At 40.5% G+C, this 22549-nt stretch overlaps 1 protein-coding gene across 1 annotated transcript in view; it reads right to left on the minus strand.

The window, feature by feature from the left end:
• The window catches only part of Epha4 (EPH receptor A4), a 131288-nt gene extending 109513 nt beyond the window's left edge, over nt 1-21775 (minus strand). Inside the window, exons 1-3 of the mRNA XM_026390320.2 lie at nt 21685-21775; nt 18573-18640; nt 13569-14232 (exon numbers count right to left, since the gene is read on the minus strand). Coding sequence (XP_026246105.1) covers nt 13569-14232; nt 18573-18640; nt 21685-21775 — 823 coding nt within the window. The remainder of the gene's footprint in view (nt 1-13568; nt 14233-18572; nt 18641-21684) is intronic.
• Nucleotides 21776-22549: the final 774 nt, after the last annotated feature.

Raw genomic sequence — 22549 nt, forward strand, 5'->3', positions numbered from 1 at the left:
CTTACAGTATTTGTCTGTTTGATTAAATAAAATCCTCTACTCTTAATACAAAGTATTTACAAATTATTAAGTCAAAGTTGCTGCTCTAAGGAGCACCTGGTGACTCTACAGTCATTTCATGCCCTCTTTCTCTTTTTCTCTGAATAGAGTAAAGCACCATGGATAAGAGTGGATGCATCCACTTTTGCTCTGCCATGGAAGAGAGTTTTCCCTATTTGGGATTATGAAATAATATTAAATATTTTCTCAACTAGATTCTCATTTACAGCTAGACTCCCGGTTAATACTAGAACAACCATGCCTATGAACAAACTCCAGCTTAATGACCCCATTACTTTAAGCTCTCCACGAGTAATGAGTCCACCATGTTCTTAAGGATGAAAGTAATGGTGCATCTTTGCTTTTTCCATGAAGGTAAGAGAGGCTGAGAACAGTCCAAATCACAGTCAAAGAACATGTCTGTTATCAAGGGCCTAAAAATCCATGTACATGATTTGGAAGCAAACTGAATTAAGTTCCAGAGCTAGTTTTGTTCTGGTGGCTGATACTTTTTTTTTTTTTTTTTTCACAAAAGGGTCTCACAAATACACAGGGAAATGTCCCAATCTAAAGCACAGGGTTCAGAAGCAACTCTTCCAAACTAGCAGAGAAAAGATAGCTTTCATGACAACTTTTACAGATATTTTTGAAATGGGAAACTAGCTTACTTTTATAAAATGACTATAGTACAAAAACCTGCTGAGAAAGAGTAGGAGAGGAAGGTATGAATTGGGGGGGGAGGTGAATGTGTAGGCTAATATCAAATGGATATTCATTAAAAATTCAGAATAAAAATAACAGAATGTCTGCATTTCCCGAACATAGAAGCCACTTCCTAGGTAAAACTTGTATACACTGCCTTATTTAATAGTAGCATATCCATGATGTAAAAACCATTACTCCTATTTGACAGGGGGGAAAAGTAAAGTGCTAGATTTTAGTAACTAGCCCATAGTCATGTAGAGAAAGTTGAGGTTAAAATTTAGTTCCTATTCCAAAACTCTGGCTCTTTAATCACTATTTTTAATTAACAAAACAAATTCAAGAAAATAATTGAAGTGTATTGCAATCTCAAGAGTTTTTTTCTCTGTGAGGCATATGATTTATTTTAAAAAGTAATGTATTAGATATCATAAATATAGCTAACTAAAAAAAACACATAATCAAAAAAATACTTGAAGTAATTTAACAAAATTAACTATTCATTTTTTTTCTGAAAACTGTCTAAAAATTAAAACATGCGATTGAGAAAATAGACCTGATGTCATATTTAAATTATGTTCACTAAAATTGGGCATAAAGTATAAAATAAGAATTAGAATGCTCACAGTCTAAGTTATTATGTATTAGTACTGGCCTGGAAATTCTGACCAATGTTTTAAAACAAAAATCAGAAATAAGAGTCCTAATTTGGGGGGGGGGGGCGTGGAGGAAAAGCTATATAATTGCTTGCAATAAAAACTATTTGCTTTGTAGAAAACCCTGGAGAATTGACTGGAAACCTATTAGTATTCACAAGACAGCTCAATAAAGAGATTGGATGTAAGATGAACCTACAAAAATCAATAGCTTTCCTGTAGATCACTGATAACCAGCTATAAGATATAATGGAAAATATTGGGAAAACTCAATGGGTTTGTGTTTTTCCGTCATTACCTACTGTAGAATTGGACAGTTCTTTTTTGCGGGGGTGGGGGGTAGGGGAGTTCCTTTTAGTATACCTAGCTTTGAAAGTTGCAACAGTTGTTGTGATTTTTGTAAGGTCAGATGCTGCCTTTCTTCAGTAAAATACTTTGTTTCTTTAGGAAAAGGAAAGCAACCATCACAGAAAGCTTTTCACAAGTTTTAGTCCTATTACTGAAGTCAGTGTAGAATTTTTGCCTTATCCACTAAACACTTAAATACTACCAAAATAATTACAGTTACAACATTTTGTGAAAGGGGCTCTTAGAATCCTTCAGGAAGGCTAGGATAAATTAGCTACTAGGGTTTATTTTACTTTTAAGTACAGTAGCCATTTTTGCCCCAAGGAAGATAACTTCCTCTATCAAGGTCTATTTCCAACCTCTAAGAAATACTTTTCTTTTCATTCAGGCAAAGATAATGTTCCCATTGTTCTATCAGTATGAGTTGCTTTTCTTTAAACAGACCTACACTCTTCTATTGTTTTACTGTAGCCCTGTGTAAGTACTAAATTCAAACTGCAGGATACAAATAGAGCAGTCAAAAAAGAAAGTGCTTTAAAAGGAATGTTCAAATGCTACTTTCAGTTGTACTTCTTTGCTGGCACCTGATTAAAGAACAGAGTAATGGAATCTCCATTTCTCCCATTAGTTAATTAGCACCTTTGCATCTTAAGGACTGGAAGCATTGTACTGTTAATTACCTTGGAGTCCTCTCTCCAACATCCTTATATCATTTTTGTTTCCTTATGCATAGGCTTACACAACTTTATGAAGAACAAACCTATAAAATATTCTTCCCTCAGCTCAGGCTAAATGTTACAAAATGGAGTGCTCTGACAGCTAAAGGTGAGTTCAGTCAACCAATGGCCTGGTATTGATCTCTTATCTCTCCCGACACTTTTCTTCTAATCCTCTCCATAATTACATGAACTGCAAGAGCATTCCTGAAGCTGTCAATTTCTCTTGCATCTATTTTCAAATGGCCAGCGGAGAAGCAGGCTGGGCACTAGATCAAGCTGTCAATGTCCCCCACTCTGCTATCGACAGTCCTCTTGGCACATCTGTCAAGGGCCGCCTAGGGTTCTTCAAAACTCTTCTCCATTGGAAGAGAGCGGGAAGGGTGGAGAAGCCAGCAAAGTTATTGATCCATTCTTTTAACATGCTAATTTGCCTGGGGCTGCTTCAGTCACTGCCAAGCTGGACACTTCAAAAGGAAACTGTTTTTCAAAGTGGAGATGTCTTTTTCAAACACTTAAAAACGGAAAACAAATGAATCCAAGTATCAAGTTCACAGTGCAACGGGGAAAGAGGTTGGCCAAACAGAAACGGGAGAGTTGATACATAAAAAGGAAATCTAAAATTAATTGATGGTGGCAAGGAATTGGAAAGTTTGAAACATATTCTAAACTTCTAAAGCATGTGTGTATCACAACCAATTAGAATGGAACCTACTGAGTTACATTAACCTTGGGGAGAAAAAATTAAGGCTGATATAATTAATCTGATGTAAAACATTAGCATCGTTGAATGCTTGGCAATTTCCATAAATGAGAAAAATGGCAAATAAAACCCTTAATGTCATTGCACCTCTAACTGGAAACACATCATGAAAACTAGACCAAAGGGCGGGGGGCAGCAGTGAGGGTTTGGTATATTATTGAAGTTTTTTTATTGACTTCTTTCATTATTCATTTATTATTTTATCAGTGAAATGTGGCACAGATAAGAATACAGGGCATAAATTAAGTGTCTCAAGGTTGCAAAGTATTACCATATTAAGTTTGTAAAAATTAAATCATCAAAAGCCTAGATTTGTTCACAGTTTTCAGGTCATGTATTTCTGGGGATATATTGTTAGTTGTGAATGGTTATTAAAGGAGGAAGTTAAATAAAAGAGATGGGAGAATCTGCTATGGAAAGCAGTAGTGGGAAACTTGGAAGCCTTAAATCCGGGACACTCTTAAGGACAAAGGCCCAAGAGAAAAGCATTCCTTACTGGCTGGGTCTTAACTGATCCTGAGGTTGGCCCATATTTACCTGCCATGGTATTATGGGAGGAAATCAGTATTCTGTTAACCTTTGACCCCTGGGAGCTAAGGCAGACAAAGGCCCAGGCTGGCGGCCCAGGAGAACACAGCCAAATGTCAAACAGCAGGGAAGCGACTGTGACAGAAACATTTGGCTTGGGTGCAGCCAGTGTCATTGGGGCAAACTGCTATTCACACAAACAAGCCATGAAGAGATAACGCCATAAAATATGAACAAAACAGGACCTTTTCTGCCTTCCTTCTAAATTGTTAGTTTTATGGGACTTCATGCTGAACAGTATGAAAAAAAATCCAATTTGCTTTGAAGCGCATTAGTCTGTCTAACATCCTAATTATTGTTTACATTGCCATTTGCCTTCTATTAAGAATTGAATAATTACCCAGCACTTCATAGTTTAAAAATACAAGCAAACAGGATTATCTGGGTAATTAAGAAACTGTACCACAGCTTTGTACTGGTGTGGAAGATATCTGTACACGTAAGGGCAATGATAATTATCAATCAACTGACTTCAAATGGTATTTTAAGGATTTGGGGCAATTTGAGATCTGCAACTTATTAAGAAGAGGTTAGTAAGATCACCTTTGAGAAGTGTGGGTCTGTTTAAATCCATCCTTAGAAACAAGAGCCAGATCAGCCGTTGAATTTTCTCATCCACTAATGACACCAGAGAACACACCAAGTACAGAGCATTCTGCTGCTCTTTAATCCTAATAATCCATCCCAAATGGACTTTGAACAGCATCATCAAACTTTGTCAGGCCATGTGGAGCTAAACCAAAGCTCTTCCGAGTTTAGAAGTTGTTTTAACTGACCTTGCCTCCACTTAACGACACAGAAAAGTCTGGCTATGCATGCTTTCTGCCCTGAGAAATTAGTTTGAACTGGAGACTAACTGAACTTCAAAAACCTTTCATGCAAAATCCTCTTCTTCTAGTTGATAGAATGCATCTGATCATGGTCCTTCTGAAGACAGTGCTGCTTTCCAGAGGAGAGTGGAGTTGGTGGGGTAAAATAGGCAAAATGGGCAAGTTCCCATTTCAGAAGGAATAAAGTAAAGGGTGAATACATTTGGAAACTTTGGGGGAAAAGGGGAGGGGACAGGAATTCAAAAGACAACGTTCAGCCAAAAGTGAATACACATACCTAATAAAGTGAATATGATGTTTGAAGAATTTTATCTGGGGACACCTAAGTGAAAATGAGATTTTAATTGTGATTCTAGATAGGAAGACTGATATTTTCATTCATAGATGCAAAAACACAGATGAAAGACCAAGTGATGATTTGTATGTACGTTATACACTTTCAATATCTTATATATTGAAGGAGAAAATAGATTCCCAACTCATCAGTGACCTAAGAACTTTTTTTTCTGAACTTGCTGGGACCTGACAATTCTTTTACAAATAATTTTATCTTTTCCTACACAAATTTTTTAATCCCTTTGTTGGGACACTCCTAAACATTCCTAGAATAATCTACATAGTGCCCTCCCCTCCCACCTCAGAAAGAACAAGATTCCGGCTGAAGCTGTCACTAAACAGACAAGCCCAGAGATTCACCAAGGCTGGGCTCCTTTTCTAAAGGTCAAAATTAAATGAGCAGCAGGGGCTTGGGTTATTTTGCATGGGGCAAGGAGGGGCCTGAGAGTGACAACCAGTCGCTCTGGGGGTGGGGTGTGCATGCACAAAAAGGGCCCTGTGCAAATAGTCAACCCTGGCCTTCAACCCCCAATCTCTGGAAGCATTCAAATCAAAACCGAATTAATTTGCATGGTGTCTAAATCACTGGGTTCTGCATAAACAGAAGGCGATTTTGGCTGGAGTTTCCAAAGGAAGCCCTCATTGCCTTTGTGCAACAGGGAAATGGGTGTACTGTTTTGCATGAGGGCCATACAGAATATGCAAATGAAGAATCTGCTGCCTGGAGAGGCAAGGCCAGGCAGACAGCTGAGGACCCGCATTCACCCAGAGAAAACTCCCAGTCTCCAAAGGGAGTTGTAAGCTGGCCCAACATGTTGGTTTCCCAGGAAGGCGAAATGGACCCTGAATATTCATAGAATGTCCATTTAGTCATGGGACTATTAATTATCCTCTAGATCATGGGACCAAGTGACCTTACCTGCTCTGCTCCTCAGAACAGCTAGAAGGTACCAGCTGTAAGGGGATACAGTGAAGGAGGTTTCATGCTCTAAGTGAAAAAGATACAGTCTCTCTGGTCCAGGGGACAGCTGAGGCCTTCTTTACTCATTCCTTCTCACAAGCACAATAAAACTACAGAGAGCACTGAGCCGTGTTATTGGTCACAGATAGGCAGTTTTTAAAAAGCTAAGAGCTATAAATTGCTGCCTAATTTTATAGAAATATTAAAAGGGCTGAATAAATAAAATGCCATTCTTCAAAACTGCCTAAGTCTCCTGGATTATGAAAAAGTTTTTAGAGCTTCCTTATTTCAGTACAAATATTAAAGTATCTCCTTGACCTGCAGAAAGACTGAGTGTGTTCTGTGTTGTCTGCCCAGGAAACCAGAAGGCTCCTGGACTCTTGCAGTGGTCTCAAACTCTTGGGTCTAGGAATCCCATTTCCATACTTAAAAATTATTCAAGATTGAGCTGGGTGCAGTGGTGCACACTAGCAATCCCAACAAATCAGGAGTCCAAGGCAGGAGGATCACAAGTTTCAGGCCAGTCTCATCAATTTCAGTGAGACCAGGTCTTAAAGTAACACATAGTATCACTGTAGCTCAGTGATACTATGTGTTTGGATTCAATCCATTGTACAAAAAAAAAAAAAAAAAAAAAAAAGTCATTAGAGAAGCCACAGTGGTTCAATCTGTGTTATAGCTATCCATATTTACCTTTAGAATTCCAAACAAAGCTGGGTGCTATGGCGCTCCCCCATAATCCCAGTGGCTTAGGAAGCTGAGGCAGGAGGATTGAAAGTTCAAAGCCAGCCTCAGGAACTTAGTATGGCCCTAAGCAACTGAGTGAAAACCTGTCTCAAAATAAAAATAGAAAGGGCTGAGGATGTGAGGATATGGCTCAGAGGTTGAGTGCCCCTGGGTTTATACCTGCTCCGCCAAAGAAAACAAAAACAAAACAAAAAACTTTCAAACAAATTTTTAAAAAATTTTTCATTCATTGAAAAATAATATGAATCAATTCATGATAACACAAATAACATATTTTAATAAAAAATACAACTATTCCAAGCTGAAAGAAAATTAATGAGAAGAGTAGCATTTATCTTAATTATTTTTCTTTTCTTTCTTCCCCACCCCCTGCAACATATCCCTTTAACATCTGGCTAAGTAGAGGACAAGTAGATTCTTAGATTTGCTTCTGTATTAGAAGTGAAGTATCACATGTCAGGTAGCCCCTGGAAAACTCCACGGTATACTCATTGGAGAATGAGAGAGAAGAGTCAAAGAGCATCTTGTTATTAATATGAAAATTTTGACCTTAGAAGCCACATGAAAGGGGTTTTCACAGAGGAACCCAGATAGGCCTGGTACTGTGACTTGGGGAATGGGAAGTTTGATAAATGCAGACAAGACCAGTCATTTTCAAACCACCCATTCCATTACTCTTCCCTGTATAAATGGCCATACCATAGTCCCTAGAATCAACAAAAAGCCTCTATTCTGAAATCTAACCCAAAGGCTTTCATTGTAGAAGAGAAACTCATCAAATACCTCATAGTATTACCATATTTTTAATTAACAATCAAAAAATCAGAGTAGCAATTTCCAGCTAGTGTGTGGGTTAGTGACTCTATCACTGAGCTAACTTCTTTAGGCATGTGCCTATGTATGTGTCAGTCATAATAGCATATGATTCAGTATCACTAATTTGCAAATGTGGACCTGAGGTTAAGGAAGTTAATTTAGTGTCTACAGTCACACATTGGGTTCAACTAGAAACTCAACCCATATCTCAAACTCTAAAAGAAGTCCTTAACCATTTATACTGTGTTCACTTGATGTGCTACAGAGGAATGTTCAGGCAAAGAGATGATTCACAAATACGATGAAAATAGTTAAGACCCAATTGACGGAGGAATCATAAAATAAGACCTTGTTAATATATTAGTCACATTCAAAGATTTGGGTATATCATGTTGACTTTATAAAGCATAACTCCACCAAATAAATTTTTAACATGAAATAGGTCAGAATTCCTTATGCATGTATTGATTTATTTATTCATTCATTCAATAAACATTTATATGTTACATAATTGTTACCAGTTTTGATAGACCTAACTGCGCTTATTCACTCATATTTTCATGAGGAAATTTTACTAAATTCATTTGCTCAAAGATGAAATCAGAAAACTTAAAAATCAAGATTATCATTTAATGTTTTTTAAAAAATGTTCAAATTAAACTGTTTGTATAAAAATATTACCAGAATTAGGGGTGTAGTTCAATGGTTGTCTAGCATGCATGAGACCCTGGGGTTAAGCCTCAGCATCACACACACCCAAAAAACCCCACTTTCCCCAAAAAACAAAACTGAAAAACAAACAGAAAACACTAAGAAAACCTACATAATCTATCAATAAGAGAAAGGTCAAATAAAATAAGGTACATCCTTAACAGACTACTGATCATCATCAATTAAGGATGAAAAAAAGCTATATTCTCTAATATGGAATGATTTTCATGATAATTAGTCAAGCATCATAAAAACAAGACAACAATTAAAATAATGACCCTGTTATTTTTTAAAGTATATGTACAACAGTGTACTTGAGTTATCTGCCAAACAGTGAAGAATGGTAACTCACAAAGTTGGAATGAGAGTTTGTGTAGGAAATGGAAGCTTCCCTTTTTACTTTATACAACTCTGCACTGAAAAAAATCTTCTGACATGCATTCAATACTTCTGTAATATCAAATTCATCAATTAAATGCCCCCCCCCAAAAAAAATAAGTGGTCAGACTTATATCAGGGCCACCTCTGCTCTGCTGTGGCAACTGAGAAACCATTTAAACATTATTTTTCCTAAACGCTCAAGTGTTAAATGAATGATTATGTCTCAATTCAGTTTTGAAAGGAACAAGGAAGCTCAGTTAGACTAAAATAAGTCATCAAATCTTAAATGCCATATTGCAAAAATCCCTGAGATGATTCTTACGTGATGCTTTAGAGAACCCCAAATAGAGACCATCTCGTGATTCTCACAAAAGAAATCTGGTCACACAAAGAAGGAAAAAATAAAAAAGGATAATAGAAGAAGGACAATAATTAAGCCCTGCTCTTCTCATAGATAAAGAATGACGTTTTCCAGTGATCACAGTCATGCTTCAAAGCCAGAGATAAAAGCAGCCCTGTGATTTGAGCAATTGATTCTTAAAGACGGGATTCAAAGGTAAAAGAAAAATTTCAAAAGTGGAAGGGATATGAAACAGCGTCTCTCTGAATTATGTTTTAAATGCCTCCTTTCTGTTGTTTCTTTCTCCTGTGGTTCTTCTATAGTATGTTAGAAAAACAAAGTAATTATTATTATTATTATTATTATTTTTGGACACAGCTACAACTCTCTCTCTTTTCAGAGCATATATTTAAACTATTTTTATTTTAAAGTAATCAAATCATTTCAATCTTGTTCATTCTTCAAGCACTTTTAATAAAGACACCTTTTGCCGATATGAACACATTGTACATGTAATAGATAATACAGGTTCAAGGTAATGCCTCAATTATAGTAAAATTATATAGGCATTTTACGTTGCTGGGGATTAAACCCAGGGTCTTGCACGTGCTAGGCAAACATTCTACCATTGAGCTACACCCCTAGCCAAGTAAAATTGTATATTTTGGCAAGTTTCGATTCTTGTGTAACTTAATTTTGTCACAAGTATGATTCTTCGGCCTTAAGAGTGACTGTATAAGCATGCCTTCTTTTTACTAGCATTATTTTTGTGTACACCCACCCACTGAAAACATTGCTTATTGATATTTCCAAAGAGTAAATAGGGGCCTCTCATTTAATTTTTTGGCATTTTAATTAAGCAAGAGATAAGTTACTGAAGAATCTTTTCCTCTTTTCCTTCTGCTTACTGTCTCTAAGGTATTGAAAGTGGCCCCCTAAACATCTGGCACATTTCCTAACTGGGGGCAAATGAGAGGAAGACACTGGAGTTGGATTTGGTTTCTTGGCTTTGACAGTGGGATGGGCCCTGGTAACTGGACCAGCGCAGTTGAGGTGCACCCAATCACTATGCAAGTGCTAAGTGCAGTCACACAATCTCCTTGAGAGGACAGACAAGTGGCTAAAACTCTTTGTTGCCCTCTGAAACCAAACCAAATCATTTCAGAAAATGCTCTTCAAGAGCACAATGAACTTGCAGCTGCTGCGGGGGCAGGCCCTGTCGCTCTTGACACCCCTTCATCCTTCTTCACATTAGCATGTACTGCTGGGCATAGGAACTGCAAGAGGAAGTGTAGTTCTGTCCCCAGGGTCCCTTGATGACTCCAGTGGATGACCAGGGTTAGATTCCAACAACAGCACACCCCAGACCCCCCACCCGCCCTGGCCATTTTTACCCAAGGATCCTTTGTCAAACATTTTAGATCTTAATCAATCTTCACTGTGACCTCCCAGACCCCAAGGAAGATGGATGAGGAAGTAGGTGACCTTTCACCTGTTCTTCTATTTGTCCTGCCACAGTGGACCCATTGAGAAGACAATGGGGAGGAACCTGCTGCCAGAGTTCTAAAGACCTGGCCTGGTCTCCTTTATATCCCTCCTTAAGCTGCCTTTACACTCCCTTTCTTGTCCCTCCCCCAAATCACTTGTCACTCTTTCAAAGGAAAGTTCTTTTTCTTACAGAGGGGAGAGAGGGAGGGATAGCCACAGAGAGAGGGAGAAATACTCTCTAAATATCACTTTCAATATGAAATTCGAAAGTGGTCATTTTGCTTTGTTAGATAAAGGGTAGAGGGATTCTTCCTATCTTCAGCCTTGACTTTGGAGAGTGACTGAGGGATTTCCCTTTTATTATTTCAACTCAACACCCTTAAAGTCAACATCTATGACCTCGAGAAGGGCAGGTGATAAAAGAAATGTTTGTGTTCACACTTATTTAGTGTTTTATGTACTACAAGATGACTTTATCAATCTTCAATCACCGACTCCTCATAGCTAGTTTGCGAGTTAGAGAGAGATCTTCCCATCTCATTTTGAACAAACTGAGGTTCAGGGGGCTTAAGAAATGTGCCCAAGGTCATCCAGCTAACTAACCCAACTCAGATGCATTTCCGTGGCCCCACATTCTTTCTGCTAAGCTCAGATGCTCCTCCTACACCAGTAACCATGTCAAGTGCCAACCATTTTTATTACTCCTGGGATTTTTACAGTGTTGGGTCATCTTTTAAAAGTCTTACTAAGCTTTGGAATTTAAAAAAGCCTTGTCTTTCAAGTTTTTCCTTCTTCCCAAAATTCATCACAGACTTTCACTTGGTAGAAATAAAAACAAATGAGAAAATGAACTGCAAGATTTTGTGTAAGATGTGTCTTTTTGAGAGAGCTAATAATTTTATGAGAAAAAAACCCGAAAATCTCAGTAGCATGTATGAAATCTGAAGGTTCTTAAAATTGGCTTAACCAAACTTCCCCCTTGCATTAGGTATCTGGGCTTGTTAGAAACAGCTCACTCATAAACGGACTGGGTCTGAACCATGGAGCCCCTCCCCTTCCATGAATCACATGATTAACTGGATTCCCAAGATGATTTCCATAAAGCAAACCACTAAAATGTTCAATTGCCTTTACATCCACTTCGCCCTCCATCTTTTTCTCTTTTCCTTCTAATTTGGGTTGTAAAAATGTCAAGGAGTTGCACAATGTGGCAATGTATGAGTTACTGGGCTCTATGACAATTGAAAATCAATGGCATTAGTTACAGGGAGATGAGCTAATGCTAGAAGGGTGAGCTTTTTAACAGGAAATGGAAGACAATGTTGGTTTTTTAAATATATATATATATATATATACTTTTATAAGAAAATTTGACATGGAAAGATGGACAAGTCCCAGTCTTAAAAAATTGGGAAGGTAGAATATTTTACTCTAAAATATGATGGAGATGTCATTGACCCATTCCTGCTATACCACTGGAATTTCGTTGCCAATAATAATATGCTCACATATTTTCTAATATTGATGCCAGAATATTCTTCAGAGTTTCAACTCTGTACAGCTCATCACTTTTGCCAGGTCAAAAGCAAATAAAAATGCAAGAAGTCAATCTTTATAAAAAACTCAAAATTCCAACTTGCAAATTTTCAAGTTTTCTTTTACACTGAAGTTAGAAGATAGCCAGGCTTTATTCTCTTTTATTTACAATGAAATTAAAGGACAGTCACTGTTAGCTACTTCTGCAACTAACCATTAATGGCACTTTGGGAAAGTATAAACCATGAAAGGAGAAATGTCTGCATTTATAATGAAGATGAATTATCAAAAATGCAATTTTCTTTAGGTTGTGAAGTCTGGCACCCAGTCAATCAAGTGAAATGCCCCATTGTTAATCCCACCCTGTCATTAAGATGGTTGAAATGCCAGACAAATTGTTTGGCAGTCAGTTATTTCAGGCTCTTTAATCACCAAATCAGATGAACCATGTGGCAATCCAGTCTACAGCTCCACAATCACCAGAAGAAAAGATTAGTCAGATCTTTTCTATAGGTGAGACTAAATCACAGTGCAACTGTTTAGTAGTAACCATCACCACCTAGGCCAGGGTAGTATCAGACTAGTGATAACCACTGAAAATAAACACCAAGCAAGACAAAAGTTTAAGATAATTAATTTTTTTAGACTTAATCCACATAGAATATAAACAATCCACAGATAAGTGGATTACTTTCATTCCTTACTTGGATATAAAGCTGCCACCAAGTGAAAGACTTTACAAAATCCCCAGTATTCTGACAGAGGGAAAGAGGCAAGATTGAATCATGAATACTGAACTTGAGGTGAGAAAAATCACCTTAGTAATATGTTAACAGCAATCAACATGATGAAAACGACATTATTTTTCCAAAAACGTAATTACCAAAGTGAATCACAGTTTACTCTTGCCTCTGACCACAGATCAAATAAGATCCTTAACTCTATTATAATCTCCTAAGAGAAATGAAGAGGTCTTTGGTCAAGATTTAATTTCACTTAGAGTCTCTATCTAATGGGTGTTCAGTAGAACAGAATGAACTGGAAACGCCACGGCCACTACACTTCATTGGGCCACTTCTCCACTCGTCCACAAGGCAGAAGGAGTAAAAAGACATGGACTTTCTTCACACAGGGTGATTTTACAGAATGTCAGGGAACTGAAACAACACAATCCTAATTCCACACTCGAATCATTCATGCACATATATTTAAGATGGAAGATATTCACCAACTTTGTCATTTGACCAACTCTATAGATGGGAAAACTATGTCTCAAAAATGTGTCCACCTCTTTGAGTGAGGATCCATCAAGCCCCCTTCTTGGGCTTGTTCATTTACATTTCAGAGGGTGTACCCAGCCAGTTCAGATCTAACTGCCTGTTAGCAAATGTGCTTGGCCTTGGGCTGATGACAGCAGCATCATTTATTTTGTCAGTATTAGAGATGTCTTAGCCTTGCCACCTGGAGCTACAGCTCTTACTCATTAGACCCCTCTGTCCCACCACATCCCACAGGGGCTGCTAATTACTGGCTTTACTCCATTTAGTCTCATCTCGGATTTAATTACGTGCACTAAGCCCTAATGAAAAGTACAATATGGCTCTTCTTACCTTGGCATTCTCCATTTTGCTCTTCATGCCCAGCATTACACAGGCAGTTGCCAATGGGTACCAGCCATTCACCATCTGCCCCACAGTACATTTTTGGCACATCCTTCTCTTCTGAGTTGTTGACACAGGAGCCCCGAACTTCCACCAGGGAAGAGGTATCAGCCCCTGTGATGGTGTCTGGAAACTGCGCCAGGTTGCGAACCGTGAGTGGACACTTCTTATAGAACACTCGGACGGACACCAGAGCAATGCAGGCCCCCACGTCCTGAAAAGCCAGGTAAAACCCCTTTTTGCTCAGTGGTCCTACATCCCGGATCTCGGTGTTCAGCTTCATGATTCTGTCACCTATGTCCACTTGGGTGAAGCTCTCATCCGCAGCGATGGTGTCAATCTTGGCAAATTGGCTCTCCCTGATGAAACGCTCCTTATCGTTGTCTGACTCATAGTAGTACAGATTAAAGGTCTCCTTGCAAGTCCCCATGACGCCCGGGAGACTGTTGCAGTCCCTCAGGGTGAATTTGATCTCGATGTACACCCTCTGAGCCCCTTCCCGCGTGATCCAGTCAGTTCGCAGCCAGTTGTTCTGGCTGGGCTCCATCACGTTGCACACCTGGTAGGTCCGGATGGGTGTATTCTTTTCATCCATGATACTCACTTCCTCCCACTGCAAAGACCCAGAGGGAATGCATGAGTTACAAAGTCTCCTCAAACAGGGATTTGCTAATTCTATTTTATTCCCATAGGACATGGATCATTTTTGTTTCAATGATTTAGAAAACTACTGAGTTACAGTCCTCATAAATAAAGCATCTCTTGGGAGATCAATCTTTTTTTTTTTTAATTATTGTTTTGCATTTTTGCCTAAAATCCAGAAGCAATGGTGGATTTACTACTTGTGGGTTCTCAGCAGCTCCTTGTGGTGGTCTAACAAACTCAAATTCCTCTATTACAATAGCTACAATTTCAAGTGGTAACAGTTCAAATTTGCTCATAAACTTAAAAAGAAAGAAAGAAAGAAAAACAAACAAACAAAAAAGAAAACAACAACCCAAACTAGTAAGTGTATTACTCCAACCACAGAAACAGAGACAGGCAAATTAAGGGCAGGAAGAGTAAAGCTTGCCAAAGGGAGACAATTATCAGTTAATTAGTGTTGCTCCTGTCAGAACTTTGCTCTCTAATACCTAAAAAAAAAATGTCAATTGATTTTTTTTTGGGGCATCATCACTACTATTTAAAGGGGAAAATAAATTCCCATCATTTTGGTTTCAGTGATCCTGGCAAGACAGTAAATATGGTTGCATTTCTCAAAAATACAGTGTTCCACTAACAAAAAACTTTTCAAGACCATGCTTTCAGTTCAAAAGTTTGCACGTATTCTTATTTTGAATGAGACCCATAAGGAAACTAGAGTGAAGACGTGTTTTGCTTCTAAATCTTCAGCGGATATTGAAAATAAAACTGTAAGTGGCATTCATGATGAGAAGCCCAAGGAACTTTGTAAAGGAGGACTCCAGTGTTTCCTATGCCTTCTGCTTCCTCACACAAGGATTCTTCAATGGTGGACAATCTGAGTTCCGATTAACTAAAGTGGCAATTTCACTTTCACCACAGCTTTAAAAAGTAATTCTAAAATCAAGACGACAGTTTGGGCTCCTATACTCTGACTTCTACTAAGCTGATAGGGAGTCTCCAATTCCTCATTAACATCCACAGCAATGCATTAATATAGATCTGGCATAAATCAGCTTAAGTACCTAACACATGAATGTAATTAGAAGAAAAAAAAGATAGTTTAAAAATTTGTATTCTGCAATAGTTCCACTTAAAGTTCCATTCAATCCAGTGAAGTGCACAGAACCATAATGTACCTTTTAACAGGTTTCCCATCTGTGCATTGGAAAACTATTAATGGATGGAAATGTTGCTATGGAAAGGGCCATAATCCATAAAATTCTGTATTCCTTTCATCTTGCTGCCATTATGAAAGTTGGAACTGGGAGTGGGGGTGGTGATTAAAACTGCTTTTTATCTAGTAAGCAATACATCACCAGTAATTTCCTTGTTTTGGGAAATTCATGTAAATCCAAAAGAAGATCCTGCATCTTCCAAAAGACCTGCTCAGCATGTTTCTCATCTCAGAACAAAGGGAAAATGGAAGGACCCATTTCTCAGTGAACACAGAGGTATTGTCAGAGAGTACACAGAGGATAATTCAGGTCTAGTGTGAACTTTCCAACTTGAGCTTAATTGTCTAACCACATTGATTAGTTCACCAGAACAGTGACATGCTTTCCCTTAGTTTTGTATTTTACAATCAGCATGAGCACCTCAATATACTCGTTTAAGTGAATACTGCTAAGAAATCAGTTTTGTTTTTGTTTTTGTTTTCTTTTGTTTCCTTTGCCATCAGGACCCATCACTTTCCATTATTCTCCTGTTCTGCATAGTTGTTCTGATGGACAATGACTTGTCTCTGACTCAGTCTCATATCTTACTTAGTGGTATTATCAAATCAGATTTCTTTTTAAAATAACACAAGTAGCAACAACCAAATGTCATTATCAGACAACTATCCTAAGTTTCTAGCAAGGATGTGAAATGTTCTAGCTACAAGTAGAGATTTTAGACTTTTCTCTCTATTACCTAAAAAAAAGGTCAATTGATTTGTGTGTGTGGGGGGGCACCATCACTACTATTTAAAGGGGAAAATAAATTCCTATCATTTTGGTTTCAGTGGTCCTGACAAGATAGTAAATATGGTTGCATTTCTCAGTATTTTTGAATAGTTGAAGAATAGTTGATGACTCAGTATTTTTTACCCTAACTAGAAGGAACTTTTAACAATCAATCCCTAGTTGGTACATACCCAGTTCATCCTCTGCTCTAAACCTAAAAAGTCTCCTTCAGTGATAAAATCTAGAGCTTACTTAAATGTCATAATTTGACATAATTTCTCAATGATGGCTATGTCTTTTGGAATGACTAATTCTCTTGTATACTAGTAGAATTTCACTTCTAACTTTTAATAATACTTAAATGTTATACATCTAATATTTAAAGAAAACAAAAAGCTACCTATATCAGCTTATAGAGAGGTCTGTTTTATACAGTAAGGTATCATTAGTATTTTTTAAAAATAAGACTTCAAGACAATTAAAAGAAGTTTTGAGTCTATTAAACATAACCAGGTACTCTTTCAGCAGTTCTTTGAGGGAATTGAAAAGAGAGCAAAAGAAAGTGGGTGGGGGAAGAAGGAAGGGAAGAAAAGAAAAGGGAGGACATTTGTAGCAAAGTAAATTGCAATAAAAGCTTTCTGGAAATTGGATAGACCATAGGCTGTCCTCTCAAATGTGTCCCTCCTAGTTTTTTATGTAACTCACAATCTATTTAGTGAAAAAAATTAGGGTCAAAATCATCCTAGATATATTTGCTCTTCAAACCTAAAAGCAAGCTGTAAGAAAAATAAGACTCATTAAATTTATTAGTACAAGTAAGGGCAACTTCCACCCTCAATTTTGCCAGAAGCACTAATCCATTTTAACCTATGGGGTAACATGTGGGCTAGAGCCTGGGAAAGCCCAGCCTGAATCAGTGACCTTTCCAGAGTATAGGATTAACAATGAGTCTGACTCTCACCGAGATAACGCTGTACCTTTCTTCACATTCAAAGGATGAGGGCAATTGCCTGCAATCAGTGGTGAATACAGCTTGTCTACACCACCAGAGGCCTGCCAATCACTCTCCCTCCCCTTTAAATCATGGTTTTGGGGACAGACTAGAATTTTTCAGCAAAGACCAATCCAAGGGCAGGCAGTCAAGTTCAGGCAGAAAAACAGGAAGGCAAGGCAATCTTCATCTTATTGCAGATGGATTACAGGCCCTGCTTTGATTCTTTATTTTTATGACTATTTTTTTTTTTTGCCCAGTCTCAATTTTGAAACAGATCTTCTATAATAGTTCCTATGAATCCCCCGCCCCAATCATTTATTGTTTATTCAGTTGCTGGGTATGAGGCCCCATGAGGGGTGCTGGCATTACAATTTTCTCCTGGAAGAGATTCCTAATCTTTCTTTCCCATTGTTTCTAATCAATGGACTCAGGCAAAAACCATCAAGCAGGTGAAGGTTGGATGATTTACCTAATTTTAAAAGGGTACAACAGTTATTTTAAGATGGCAGAAATCAGACCTACAGGTCCTATTGACTTCTTTTCAAAGCTGAGTCATCTGGACTTGCTATTAAGGGGGTGGGGAGAATGTGACCGTAGACCCAGGAATATTCTGTGAATCTTTCCATTGGAGGTCTTGCTACAAATCTGAGAAAAAATGAACAGGAATATATGCTCTTTCATACTTTATAACCTAGCCTCTCTCACCCCTAAAGATTCAGATTCCAGACACTCAAACTTTTCACATTTAACACTAACAGTCTACATGCTCCGGGCTTCTCTGCATGCAGTATATGCCCCTGGCTCAGGCTCACAAGGCTTTTTCTCAGCCTGTAAAAGAGAACAGCAACTGATTTAAGGTTGTAACAGCGAGGTTGGGAGCCTCCCGCCACTTATATGGGGCAATTAGAAATGTTTTCTCTTTGGTATTTCTATTTATTCATTTTTTTTTCTAATCTGGAAGCAGAACAATTGCTCTAAAATTAACCCTGTCAGGACTCCATGCCCATCAGAGTAATAGGCATAAATTCTAATTTGGTCCCCGGATTGTATTTCTTGTTGGTATTTTAGTTTTAAATAGGCATCCAAGTCTATTCCTCCACCAATCTCCTACTTTTGAAACCCCTTTCTGCCCTTTTGGTTTCTAGTTCTTCCATGACAGCGCTATCCAAGGGAGTATAGGATTTCTCCAACAAAGCCTAATTCACTTCATAGGCCACAGCGGAAATCTGACCCCCTCACCACAATCACCAAGAATCAAGCCATTAGGACTTTCAGAAACTTGCTAATCACTCCTTTTTTACCCTTTCCATCAGAGAGCAACTCAGAACTTACCCCTCCTTCCAGAGGGCTTGCTATCCACCCAAGTTCTCCCTGAACGGATCTGGAATCCAATAAAGTAACTGCAAAAGAAAAAAAAAAGGAAAATAGATTAATTTCCAATTGCAAAAAGGCAATAATACAAAAACCATTTGCCTGAGCGTTTCCATATGTGCTCAGGGTGTGCATATCCAACTATGATCAAAACCTAAACTTGGTCTCACTTATGTAAATAATCATTACTCACTTGATCTTCTCTCCTCTTTAAATCTACAGGTTCTTATTTATTTAACTTGCATAACATTTAAAATTCCATCCCAGGTCTCAGTTGATTCATTTTCCAAAAAGGGTGAATAGTACAATTCGAATTTCAAGTACAATTCAAAAAAACAAATACATCAATGTAGGGCAGTAACACTCCGGAGCAAAATTTGCATTCATCTCTGTCTGGTATCTACTAGAAGTATTTGTTTTTGCAGGTTTCAGATGACCATATAACTCCTCATCATGGTGACAGAGCCATAAGTGAATTCTATCAGAGAGTATCCAAAGGGTCAAGGAAAAATCTCTCTCTCCCCTGACACCCCTCCCCCAAACAAATAGGCTCTGGAGGTGGTATCCCCTGCTTTTTAAATATCAAAGTTTCAGGAAGAGGGAATGCCAGACACGTTGAATTCGAATGCAAATGCACTCAAGTATTCTCCTTTCTCGGGTCTTTTGGAGGACACTCGGAGACCAGCCTACCACTGAAGAGAAAAATACTGGTTTGAATTTTAGGTGTGGAGTGCTGCCTAATGGATATAGGACGCGTGTGCTACAACACCTAACGAGTGTGCCACAAAGCTTAGGGGGAAGGGAAAGAGTGCCTACAGAGCTGCCATACCCGGCTTAGGCTGGAATAGGGCTAGGTACCGATGACATTGAAAGACGCAAAGAATTCGAAATCTCTCCACATTCCCTTTCCCACCGCTATCTGCAGGCCTGGGGGTCGAAAGGCCCATCTCAAAGGAACCACTGGGTTATTAATTTGATCAGTGAGACAGGCTCTTCAGGCTGGGGGAGGGGTGGGAATGGAAAGCCTCCATCCTTCCTCATGGGCACCCCAACTCAGTTTCACCCCCAGGTTCCTGAATTCTACCCATTTCCCCTCTCATTTCATTCACAAACTAAGGGCGTTAAAATCAGTCTCTTTCCCCTGGCTTTCTTGAGGAGCCTGAAATCCTGGGGTGTGTTAATTATTTTAAAATGTAGAGCCTTCCCTGGGTTGCTCCCGCCGGGAGTTGAGCCCCCCCCCACACACACACTTTCTCTTCTCAGTCCCTAGAGAAAAGCCCCGCTACATCCATTTGGATTTATGTAAGGTGGATTAGGAACACAAAGGGAACAATAAGACCCAATTTACAAAAAAAGGGAGGGAGTAGAAAGGGAGGGTAAAAAGGAGAAAAGGAAACGTGATGGGAATAAAAAGCAACAAAATGAATTAATTTTTAAGAGAAGGAGGGGTTGGAGAGGGGTGTAAACCCCCTCCCCTTTCATTCAACATCAGCCCACGTTTCCACCAGCGCTTTTTTGTGTAAGGCTCCCAAGTTTGGCTTCCAACAGAAAAAGCCAGGGGGTAAAAGGTAAAAATAAAGAAAACAGTCTCTATGTCTGCGATGTGAGGATAATCTTAGAGGACGTCCGAACAAGTGCGCAAAGTAGCCAGGAAAACCCAAGATCCAGAATTCCGTTCAGGGGGATGACCCTAGAGACCAAGGCGAGGCGGCCACCGCGGCTGGGGAGGCAACTCCAGGCGCTTAGGACGCAGGGGAAGATCGGAGAGGACAAGAGAGCGCTCCGTTCCTTCCAAGCCGTGTCTGTGGGCAGGTGTTTGACTCTGTCTCTCGGAGCCTCGGTCTGGAGAGCTCTGGGTACCGGCTGCCCAAGCGAGGCTAACTAAGTTGGGTTTTGGCTCCCTCCTTCGGAACAGGGAAAATGATAGTTTGCATAGGGATGTTGGGCTGAAGTCTGGGGAGACAGAGATGGATGAATGGCTGGATGGATGAATGTGGGAGGAGGAAGAGTAGATAAGACGAAAGCAAGGCTAGATGCACGCAGGTTGGAGCGTGAGCGTACGTTTGGACACAAGCACACGCACTCGGGGCACACGCGCACGGGCAAATCGTCCGCGTCCGCGTTCACGAGGGCACTCTCTTCCTTCACGCATTTGTGCGCGCACATACACAGACGGACATATACACACTCACGCAAACAGCTCCCCTTTCTCTGGACCCGTCAGAAACTAAACGATCCTCCACCCCAACCTCTACACAGAGACATGGGCATGTACAATCCTCCCAGCACGTCGGAATAGACGCGCAGAAAACAGCACACAGATGGGGTGCCGTCGCTCAGGTTTCCTTTAAACTAGCCAAATGTACTATTCTGGGCCGAAAAGCAAAAACTACGTTCAACTTGCTGGCGGGTTCCCGGGATTGAGAGGGCAATCTGAGGAGCTCAGGGCTCTGGAGGTCGTCGATCGCAACCCTAGGGTGTAGGGCTCGGCGAAAAGAAAGGTGTCTAATGCTTGTTGCTAGAAATCAGGTCACAGGCGCCCGAGGAGCCGCGCCACGACCGCTGCCCTGCGAAGGCCCGGCTGCCGGGTCCGGGAAACGCGTGGCTTGGGAAACTTTGCAGAAACCAGAGCTCCGAAGGCTTTCTTAAGAACCCGGGAGCACTAAGCCCTCGCTGCATTCCAGGCTTGCGTTTTCCCCTTGCCCAGGGATGGTAATGGGGGCGGGGGTGCATAATTTTTTGTTGTTTTGTTTTCAAATCCTGCATTGGCTCCAGTGCATCCCCTCGGGGCGCCTCCAGCCTCCACGCCAGAGGATGCTGATAAACTTTGGCCTTTCACTACAAACTTGGACAGCCCCGCCGCCTGCACGGGTCACGGCCTCTGGGCAGGCTACTTGGCGTTTTTCCATCACCCTTTCGCGGATCTCTTCGACCTGGAACCCTTCTCCAGGGTTGGGACGCACCGCGCACTCTAGGCTCCCTCCACACCAACCGGCCCTACGCTACCGAAGACCATTTACCCGCGGATCGTCCCCAGTCTGTCCCCGATCCAGACAGGCTGCTTCGTTCTTACCTTCATTCGCCGGGTATACCCTGGAACCGGTGACAGCGTCGCAAATCCCAAAGAGAAACGAAAAGAGGACGAAATAGAAAATCCCAGCCATGGTTCGCCGGTGCCAACGCTGCTCCTGCAGCTTCTATCCCAGTGGAATAAATGCTTAAGTTAGGAGTGCAGCAGGCTGAAGACATTGCCAAGAGGGTGGGCCCTACCCGTGACGTGCGCACGCCAGTCCAAGGCCGGAGACCAATGGTGGTGCAGACTGGATGGCCCGGCCTCGCCCCTAAGCTCAAGCCCGCCCCGAGGCCCCGCCCCCTCCGGGCTCCGCGGGGCGTACGGTCTCCGGGGGTTGGAACCGGCCAGCTCCGCTGGGTTCCCGCCCCCGCGGGAGCGTAGCAGCCTGATGCTCAGACACCAGGGTCGAGCCCCTAGACGGTGGAGGGAGATTCAAAAGACTCAATTGACTGTGGGAACCCGAGAAGAGGTTGGCAACCTTCTTTCCCCTCAACGGACGGTCTGAGATGTCGAAAAAGGCCCTTACTGAAATAAAATAAGTATAAAGTTGACCTGCCCCTTTGCTGCTGCTCCTGTCCGAGGATCGGCGGCTCCGCGTCCCGCCTGCACGTCTGGGGCTGCACACTTCCTCCTGCAGGCCGCCTCCGCTACCCTCTGTTTCCTTGCCCTGTTTTGTGTCTTTTTATGGCGCTCCTGCGTCTGAAATGCTTTTTTTTGGCGGGGGGGGGGGAGTTTCGTACCTGGATTACTCGTTTCTTCCCTACTTTCCCAGCAACCTAGAGAGTGGGGACCAAGTCATCCCCAATCCAGCCCCTAGCAGGGCTCCAGTCACTGCCTCACAGGCTTAACCCGATGACTTCTAGCA

This window comes from Urocitellus parryii, chromosome 1, assembly GCF_045843805.1.
Source record: "Urocitellus parryii isolate mUroPar1 chromosome 1, mUroPar1.hap1, whole genome shotgun sequence".
NCBI classification, from domain to species: Eukaryota; Metazoa; Chordata; class Mammalia; order Rodentia; family Sciuridae; genus Urocitellus; species Urocitellus parryii.